The 10,470-nt window shown below is 39.9% G+C and overlaps 1 protein-coding gene across 3 annotated transcripts; it reads left to right on the top strand.

The window, feature by feature from the left end:
• Positions 1-5,711: 5,711 nt before the first annotated feature.
• Positions 5,712-9,173, top strand: LOC121985659 (zinc finger protein GAI-ASSOCIATED FACTOR 1-like). 3 transcript variants are annotated; one of them, XM_042539246.1, is made up of 4 exons: positions 5,712-5,906; positions 5,999-6,304; positions 6,693-7,095; positions 7,959-9,173. In XM_042539246.1, the coding sequence occupies exons 2-4, from the start codon at positions 6,121-6,123 to the stop codon at positions 9,010-9,012; spliced, it is 1,641 nt and encodes a 546-aa protein (XP_042395180.1). In that variant the 5' UTR covers positions 5,712-5,906; positions 5,999-6,120; the 3' UTR covers positions 9,013-9,173. The 3 variants fall into 3 exon arrangements, with proteins under 3 accessions (XP_042395180.1, XP_042395181.1, XP_042395178.1); XM_042539247.1 differs by having other exon boundaries at positions 5,712-6,304; positions 6,696-7,095; XM_042539244.1 differs by having other exon boundaries at positions 5,712-6,304.
• The last annotated feature ends 1,297 nt before the right edge of the window (positions 9,174-10,470 follow it).

Genomic DNA, 10,470 nt, shown 5'->3' with positions numbered 1-10,470 from the left:
TAAGGAAAACTAATATTTAATTTCCTTAAATAACTCTAGGTTAACCAAAAAGAACAATCGAATCACAAATTCGAAAAACAAAACAAAAAAAAACACATCTTCGAAACAAATCCGAAAATCTAGAATCTAATGTCTCTTGTGTTTGGAATTCTACAAAAGAAATACAACTAGTATGATGCGGAAATTAATTACTAATTATACCTTCCTTTTGTATGCAACGATCTTTTGATCTTCTACCGTATTCCTCTTCTTATCCCGGACGTTGTGTGGGCAACGATCTACCAAGATGAGAATCCACTTAAGCCACCTTCTTCTCCATGCATGATTCGGCCACCACAAATATTCCATGAATAGATGTGGTTCGGCCACCACCACCAAGCTCCAAGGGATGCTTCCTTTCTCTCCTTCTTCTCCATGCTAAAATCCCGTCATTTTCAAGCTCCATGAGATTACAAGGTCCGGCCAATGAAGAAGAAAGAAAAGGAAGAAGGAAAAATAATAGGGCCGACCACCATCAAGGAAGAAAAGAGAGGAAGAAAAATAATAGAGTCATTCGCCATGAAGGCACCTCTACCCCCTCTTTTATAATCATTGGTATTGGCAAATAAGGAAATTTTAATAAAAACTTCCTTAATTCCTTTGCCATAAAAAGAAAATTTTAATTAATTAAAATTAAAAACCTTTTCTTAAATTACATGGTCGGCCACCTACATAATCCTCAACAAGGAAAGTTTTAATCAAAAATTAAAACTTCCTAATTTGTTTCCGGAAATTTTAAAATAAAAATTTCTTTAACAATTTATTCTTTCATGGTGGTTTGTAAAAAGGAAATTTTAAAAACTTTCTTTTAAACATGTGGATGATTTCTAAAAAGGAAAGTTATGACCAAAAACTAAAACTTCCTTTTAAAATATCTCTCTATTTTAATTAAAATTCCTCTCCTCTTAATTTCATGTGATCAACTTGAAAATTGACAATATTCTCACGTTGACTTTAATTGGCAAGCAATTAAAAACGTGAAAAACTTCTCACGTTGACTTGTTGGCAAAAAACGTAAGTTGCTTAAACATAGCTTCTCACATTGACTTGGTTGGCAAACAAAACCGTGAGTTGCTATTCTTGTTTAAACAATCGGCATTTCACAGCAAGCAATTGCTGTTTACGTTGATCACAATAACATGAGGCATCCTTGGATACGCCAATAACATGAACTTGAAGATAGGCTTGAGTTGATATAAGAATTTTATATAGATGTTACAATAGGGACCGAGAGGAGGAATTAGTTTTGGTCTCCCGATGAAATTAAGCTTCCCGTGTTCACCCAGAATACCCAACTTAATTTCATCAATAATAATTCATACCACTAAAGAATTATTATTGAACTACCGCATCAATCCCAAATTACGTTTTGGGCTCCTTCTTATTATGAGTGTGTTAGTCTCCCTGTGTTTAAGATGTCGAATGTCCACTAATTAAGCGAGTTACTGACAACTCATTTAATTAATATCTTAGTCCAAGAGTAGTACCACTCAACCTTATCATCATGTCGGACTAAGTCCACCTGCAGGGTTTAACATGACAATCCTTATGAGCTCCTCTTGGGGACATTATCAACCTAGATCACTATGACACTGTTTCCTTCTATAATCAACAACACACACTATAAGTGATATCATTTCCCAACTTATCGGGCTTATTGATTTATCGAACTAAATCTCACCCATTGATAAATTAAAGAAATAAATATCAAATATATGTGTTTGTTATTATATTAGGATTAAGAGCACACACTTCCATAATAACTGAGGCCTTTGTTCCTTTATAAAGTCAGTATAAAAGAAACAACCTCTAAATGGTCCTGCTCAATACACTCTAACTGTACTAGTGTAATTATATAGTTAAGATAAACTAATACCTAATTACACTATGACCTTCCAATGGTTTGTTCCTTTCCATCTTGGTCATGAGCTACTGTTTTTAATTTATAAAGAACCGATAACACGATCTTCTATGTGTGACACCACACACTATGTTATCTATAATATAAATTAATTGAACATCTACATTTGGTATATATAAATATAGACACTTGACCAATGTGATTCTTATAAATATTTATACAAAAACTAAGCTTTTAGTATACACTCCAACAACTAGCATGTAGGTCAACTCGATGACTTGATCTCATAAGTCATGGATATAGAGATATCAAGTTGACACACGGGTATGCATTGGAGAATGTATATTGAATGACCCACCATGAGAAAGTATCATGGATCGTTATATGAGTGTCATATACTTTATCATGTGGCTATTAGTATGACTACTAGTCCTTAGACCTGAAGTCACCATAGTTCCCTACATAAGGAGTTATGTACTTTGGTTTCGTCAAACGTCACCCGTAACTGGGTGGACTATAAAGGCGATTACTGGGTATGTAACAAATTATGCGGAGGGATGTGAGTGATGTAGATGGGATCTATCCCTCCTATATGACGGGAGTGACATCGATATTCTTGATAGAGTGAGACCACGAAGTGCATGGTCATGCCCAAATGAGTCAATATGAGATATTGAGCTCATTTGATTTAGTGAGTCTACTTGGAGTTTAAGATTTAGATTGATTAGAGGATGACACGGTCTATGCCTCACATTGATCAATCTAGATGTCTAGGATAGAAGGACACTTGTCATATATTGTGAGGAGTCACAATTAGTAGTCACAAGGTGATGTTGGATCTCAACATTCTTGAAACTTGGGTAGTAATGATGTGTTGCTAGATACCGCTCATTACTTATGCTCCTAAATGGGTTTAGGGCATTGCCAACGTTACAAGAACCTATAGGGTCACACACTAAGGACAATTAGATGGAGATTTGGTTCATATGATGAACCAAGAGGATTAGATTCATTTGATGAATCAAATTGGATTAAGAGTAATCCTAATTGGGCTAATTGAGTTGGACTCAAGTTGATTCATGTGTTTAATGAGTCTAATTTAGATTATGACTCATTGAATCAATTTAATTAAATGAATTAGATTCATTATATTAAATTGACTTAAATTAAATGGTTGGATTAGATCAATAATGAGAGAGATTAAGTCAAGTTTGACTTGACTTGAGAGGAAGAGGAAGAGTCAAGTTTGACTTGACTTTATGCCACATCATTTGTGACTTGGCATTAAGTGGCCAATGATGATGTGCCACATCATCAAGGCTAGCACATGTGTGTGCCACCTCATGGAGGTTACAACTCTCCTTTAATGACTACATTAATTGTGAATGGAGGTTACAATCCAAGAGTGACCGGCCACTTTTGTAATGAATGGATTTCATTTTTCATTCAAGTCAATTCAAATCATCTTCTTCCTTGCTCTCTCTTTTTCTCTCCCTCTCCTCCTCTTGCCGTGACTGATCAAGGGTGCTAGCACACCTTTGTTTAGTTTTTTTCCATCCATTTGTTCGTGTGGATACTTCTAGAGGATCGTACGCTTGACGATCTCGAGATCCGTCACTTTCTTGGACGAGCGGGATTCATAAAAGGCACGCATCAAGAGTAAAAGGTTTTCTCCTTATAAATCTAGTTTAGAACTAGCATAAAACTCGTACTCGTAATGTTTTCGAAAGTTTTACTTCGCACGGATCCGATGGCATGGGAATTTTGAGGTTTCCACGATACGAAAAAATAATTTTCACGGCCCAAAAAATCTAACAAATTAAATCACCAACTTTAAATTCTTTTATTTCCTTTGAAACTGATGGTGTATTTGACATTTTGCTGGCTTGCCCGGTATTTCTACACTGCACCTGTCTTTATGTAGTGATATCCACTGAATGCATTGTGTGGCAATTTGCTTTAGACTATAGTACTTTGGATGGTGCCGTGCAACATTTGATGTCAACTGTAACACAGTTTACACGACAACAACTTTATTGTTGTGTGAAAATAACAGCTAACACTAAAAAAATAAAACTTTTATTTACTTGTGCCTGCCAACTTTTCAGTTTGGTGTCAGCTCTTGGCTTTGCACAGGACTCCATTCTCCCTTTTTGGGTTCATGGTTTGGGACCATTATGTGGACGCAGAGACAGCAACTGCTGACAAAAATGAAACCAAAGGTCCACGGCAAAATTATGCACGATGCCTTTGCTGCAGTTTCAGAAACTGAGAGAAAGCAAACAACTCATAGGAAAGAACACTGAATACTTGAACCAGATAGAGATGCGCTCCTGCCCATGGTTGGAACTGGATGTGCCTCAGTTCCTGGCTAAAGTCCTACAGGCTTATCATAAATCTCGGCCAACTGATGATCTAAGTTTCAAGGTGAAAAGAATAACTATTACTAATGCCTAAATGACTTGCAAACTAGCTAGATGAAATCAGTCTTCAGTTTAGCAAAACAGGTGTTGGAGTTGGTGGAAATGTGACATGTTCTATATATTCGGTTTTGCAACTTCATTAAACACATCGCAATAAAGAATTACGAGGAACAGAAATCTGGTGCGTACGAGAGTGGTGCATTAAAGAACTGACAGCAGATTTGCCAAACTAAATAATATTGTCTCGAAGCCATTAAATCCTAATGAAATCTGGCGGTATCAGCCATTAAATTATTGAGGCTGGGGGTTCTAAAGGAGAGGTCGCTTTGTTTCATCTGCTGTCAGGTTCCTGCATCGACTGTGGAGCTTGCAAGAATTATCCAAACCCTAGAAATTGTTCTTGGATTTTGCTAGTATGAATCTAATTAGCCCTGTTCAGTCTGTGACTTCTCACTCACCTGAGAAAATTAATTATATTCTTATTATTAGTCAGTTAATTAATTAATTATAGAAATCAATTTTCTAACAGAAATTGATGAGAATTCACACGGACAGTAAGCTTCCATATGCTAGTGGACAAAGTGTGCAGTATTTCTATTTTTTTTTTTTTTTTTGGGTTGCTGTAAAAATAATTTTTCTGTCATGGAGATTCAACTTGCAACTCCGAGATCAATGAGTAGCAGTAATGATCCGTTAATTACTCAAACAAAGATTAATGTATCGTCTAAACTAGTAATTTGAAGTCCATTAATTTATTCACATTTTACTACAATAATTAGATTTGAAGGTGCAACTTTCATTTCAAAGTAAATAATTATTATATATAAAAACTATATGATAGTACACTTATCTATTTTGAATGATAATTAAGTGCAAAATTCATAAATTCTTCCTCATTTTTTTTTTGCAAAAAAATAGCTGATGATAGTCAATCGACTGTTCAGCTGGTCTCATCCTGTTTCGACGGCGGCAATGGTGAAGCCGTAAAGTCTCCCATCAGCTTTCCTTCTGACATCGCAAGACTGAAAACCACAAACGCTTTGCGAATCTACAGATAAAGCCTTTTTTTCCGTTCACTTGTGGTTTTCACATTCTTTGTTTTTCTTTAACTCTGGGATAAGAACAAAAAGGATGGTGAAGTGTGGTCTTCAGAAAATCCACCATCTCTTCCCTGTTCGATTTTTCCCTTCATTCAAACACGAACAGCCGAACAGCAGCCGTAGCAGCAGCAGAAGAGGATGAGGAATAAGAGGAGATGGGCGAATGCAGACCTCCAGTCTTGTGGACCATCCTTCTCCACATAACGACACCCTTTGCCTGCTCCACACCACCTTTCCTCCGTAATCTCTCCCTTTCTCTCTCCTATTTATTTAAGTATTTATTTAGTGTGTTGGGCCTTTTCTTCTCTCTCTCTCTTTTTGTTGTTGTCGTCTCCAAACTCTCAATTGATGAGAAGAGGAAGAAGAGAAGGGCCGGCAGGGAGTAGAAGAGGGAGATGAGAGCTTGTTTCATCAAAGAAATGGAGGGACGGAAGGATCACTGATAAAGGAAGAGTTCCTTGATTTGTTTGTTTGTTTGTTTATGTATACTTCCTCTCTCTCTCTCTCCCTTGAAACTGTTTGATTAGTTTTCATGGAAATTTTGGGGGTTTCTTCTCTTCTCTTTTGTCATATAGAAAGAGTCAAAGGAAGGGAATTCTATTTGAACTCGTCGAGAGACTGAGGAAGAAGAAAGCTAGCTAGCTAGCTAGCGCCGTCAATTAGGTAGAGAAAAAAAAAGTCCCCTTGTTTTTAGAAAATGGCATCAGCTTCCTCGTCGTCACCCTTCCTGGGAATCAGAGATCAAGAGGAGGAGCTCCAAAATCAAATGAAGACACCAACAACACCACTTCAGTTTCATCAGCCGCCGCGATCTTCTTCTCCAACGTCGGCCACCGCCGTTCCTGCAGTGAAGAAGAGAAGGAACCAGCCCCGGGATCCAAGCAAGTATCTGAAATCACTATGCCTAGCTCCTTTTCTGTCAATTTGATTTTCATAGAATTTTCATCTCTTTTTTTTTCCCCAGATCTATTCCTCTTTTGAGCAAATTCTAATTTGCATTTATTTCCAAGAGATTTTCCAATTTGATTTTGTTAGTTTCTCTTTTTTAAACGGAATATGCTTATATCTCTGATCGTATATTTGATTTGAAGAACAAGAATTCTCTTCCTTGGACCTCCAAGAACAACAGACATTGATTCTCAATCCGAGTGCATACATGCACAATTAATTATAATATTGCATATTATTTTTTAAACTGATAACCCTAATTATTTCAATCATGGCATTGATTCCGAATGCACATGCGTGTGTGGGGCTTGTACCGTGCAGCAGATCCTGACGCGGAGGTGATCGCCCTGTCTCCGACCACGCTGCTGGCGACCAACCGCTTCGTTTGCGAGGTGTGCAACAAGGGGTTCCAGCGGGAGCAGAACCTGCAGCTCCACCGGCGCGGCCACAACCTGCCGTGGAAGCTCCGGCTGAAGAGCTCCAAGGAGCCGCCGCGGCGCCGGGTGTACCTCTGCCCCGAGCCCTCCTGCGTCCACCACGACCCCTCCCGCGCCCTCGGCGACCTCACCGGCATCAAGAAGCACTTCTGCCGCAAGCACGGCGAGAAGAAGTGGAAGTGCGACAAGTGCGCCAAGCGCTACGCCGTCCCCTCCGACCTCAAGGCCCACGCCAAGACCTGCGGCACCCGCGAGTACCGCTGCGACTGCGGCACCCTCTTCTCCAGGTTCGCAAACCCTTTTCTTTTCCTTAATTGTCAAGAAGTAATCATGGCTTAATCATTTCATGAGAAGATTTCTTAATTTGGGGGGCACATATGCAGTGGCCTTGGGGTTGGGGCGATGATTAGATACCATTAGGGTTCTTGTGCTGGCTTTCTAGGGTTGTTACCTGGTTGGATTCGCTAGAGTGAATGAGAGAGAGAGAGAGAGACAGGGGGGAGGGAGGGAGGGAAGGAAAAGAGACGACTCTGTTTCCACGTGAACCAGCGAGTCATGCATGTCAGGACTGAGGAGGAAGAAAGCTCATCATCTTTTTACGTTCATCGGAACCAACGCCCGCCCTATTCACGTGGAGCCAAGTGAGCATCTTTCTGCAGGTTTGTTCTCTAGTGGCCGGATGGATGCGTTTGCAGGAGCTTTCCATGCAGCTAGCTAGCTACCTCTGGCAGCTCAGCCTTTGGATGAAAACCTAGCTAGGGTTAAAACTTGCAACCATTTTCAGAGTGTGGGAGTTTACATTAATGGAGCTTTGTATCAAAGCCATACCGCTTGTTCAACAGATTGGGTATGGAGGAACAGCATTTAGAAACCTAGAAGGTGGCTTTCATGGTTTTGGCAAAAAATTCTGTGTGTGCTTGGGTCAGGCATGATGTCGACTCATTGATTGCGAGTGCACAGGTGGCTTGCTCTTGCAAAGGTTCTCCCCTTGGCATTTATTGCTCATTCCTAGCTCCTCGAGTAATTCGACGGCAAATTTGCTCCTTAATCTCTTTTTTTTGATCGATTCTTCTCGATCAATTGGTGTTAATTCTTTGTTCATCAACTATATATATATCTCTGTTTCTTACTTACTTGATGCTGATGACAGGCGTGATAGCTTCATCACGCATCGGGCTTTCTGCGACGTGCTCGCGCAGGAGAGCACGAGATTGCCGAACGCGGCCGGCATCGGCGGTCACCTCTACGGAAGCAACATGATGGCTATGAATCTATGTCAGGTGAACTCGCAATTGCTCTCGTCGCTTCAAGAGCAGAACAACGATGCGTCGTCATCGGCGGCGGCGGCCGGTGCACAATTTAGACAGCTTGTCAATCCTCCGGCCCAGTTTCGGGCGCCGGCGCCTGCGAACTTCTACCTCGGTAATGGTTCCAACGTCGTCCAGGACTTCGACATGGAGGAGCATTCCTTGCTACAGAGAAAACCTTTCCATGGCCTGATGCAACTCCCGGATCTCCACGGCAATTCTTCTTCCGGTAACTTGTTCGACCTCAGCTTCTTCTCCAATAGCGGCGCCGTCGAGGGCTGCAGTGCCGATCCGGCCATGATGTTCTCTAGCAGTCTGGTTGCGGACCACGCCGGTGGAGCGATGGCTTCTTCTTCTCTCTACAACGCCGACTCGTCGACGTCGGCTCACCCGCGGATGTCCGCCACTTCACTGCTCCAGAAAGCAGCTCAAATGGGCTCCATCGAGACCAGCGGCGGCGCCGCCGCAGGTGGATCCTTGCCACTGGCAGGATTCGGCGTCGCTGGCAACCCCAGGCCGCCGCCACACTTCGGTGGCAGCTTCAACACCGGCGACGCCTTTCACACCGACATGGACAACGCAACCAGCCTCCAAAACATAATGAACGCGCTGGCAAATGGAAGCGCCGGCGCCGGCCTATTCGGCTGCAGCGCGCCGTTCGTGGAAAGCGGGCCACGGCATGAGGCTGCAGTGGTGGAATTAAGCAGCTTCGGCGGCGGACTGGACGCTCCCGACGACGCCGAGTTCAACCTCGCCGCCGGCGGCCTCGCAGGCCCCGATCATCTGACTAGAGACTTCCTCGGAGTAGGCCGCACGGTGAGGACCGCCAGCGCCGGCCCGATGTCTCGACGGGAACTGAATCACGGCACGGACATGTGTGCGTTTGATCCCAAATGAGCAAAGGAAGAGGAAAACAAGACAAATTGAAAAAGAAAAAAAAAAGAAGAAGCATACACAGTTCAATCTGTTGTGATGAATCCAACAACTGCGTTTGATGTTCAATTCGTAGGATACAAAACCCTAAATGTTACTTGATTGACTCATAACTTTCTTTGACATTCTTCCGGTTCTTTAGAGGTGTTGTTGGAGTTGCATGTGATGCGAAGAGCAATGCATGAACATGTAGCTGATGATGATCGAGGGAAGGAGACAAAAAGTTTAGAAAGCCAAGATTCTTTAAACATCTTCGCTTGAAAAATGTCAGACCATGCTTTGTTAGGAAGAAACCTTTGTCCGTGAACAGAACTATAAGTATTCAGTAAACTTGGGCATGAGTTGGAATATATGAAGATACGCTGCCACTTGATACAAAGCCTTGTTCAGATGTTGCAAATTTAAATGGCACATCAAACTTTGCTCATAAAATAAATAAAAAAAGTTGGCCAGTATATGTATATTTTATTTTAAATAAATGAAAAAGAAGGTATGTACCCTATGTCAATACACGGACTCAGACAAGCAAAAGTATATTAAAAATTATAAAGTACAAAAGTCAGGCAGAATATGATTGGGAGGATTAAAATAGTATATTAATATTTAATATTTAAGATCAAATTTAAATTAAAATAAATTTATTAATAATTTAAAAATATTTATACATATATATTTATTATAAATTCACTAACTGTGTTATATGATCTACAATATAGCGTGATCTAGTCGTCTGCTTTATGACTCTGATACCTGGGCAAGGACCTTATTATTCTCTGAATTTTATTACCATTTTAATTTCTACTATCCAAATTTTCTGTCAAACATCCCAAACCTCAATTATTACTTTGTCTTTTTTTTTCCCACTTGTTTAATAATTACTTATATAATTTTTGACAATACAGGTTTCATATTGGTTTAAACTCGGCTTTGTATCTCTGCTGCCAAATATATTTCTTCTATACTAATATCAAGAAAATTAGTATATGAGATATTATACATTATCAATAATATTTAATATCTTGATTTACATGTCGCTGTGCATAACTAAAAGCACATTAGGAGTGAAGTATAGACCATTAAGATGTTTGCGGATAGTATTTGCTATAATCATTAGGAGTAAAATTACAGGAAAAATTTTTAATATTTCAAAATAATAATAAAAAGACTATGGATATGAATTAATAATAACATCGATGATTTAATAATATATAATGAAATACTTATTTATCATCAATAATTTTGAACATAATTTAGTCATCTTGTACCCGTATATGTTTTGATACGATGATATATGTAAAATAATATTATAACATAAATTTTGAATATTATTTGATTCAAGGAATACATAAAGCTTCCACGTAAACAGGAAGGATCAACATTCGTATATAGGTGGAGGTCAAAGTCCTTAGGGTCAACTAAGAT

The sequence above is a fragment of the Zingiber officinale genome, chromosome 5B (genome assembly GCF_018446385.1).
Source record: "Zingiber officinale cultivar Zhangliang chromosome 5B, Zo_v1.1, whole genome shotgun sequence".
In the NCBI taxonomy this organism is placed as follows: Eukaryota; Viridiplantae; Streptophyta; class Magnoliopsida; order Zingiberales; family Zingiberaceae; genus Zingiber; species Zingiber officinale.
The sequence above is the reverse complement of the archived record's forward strand: the minus strand, read 5'-3'. Positions and strand labels throughout refer to the sequence as shown.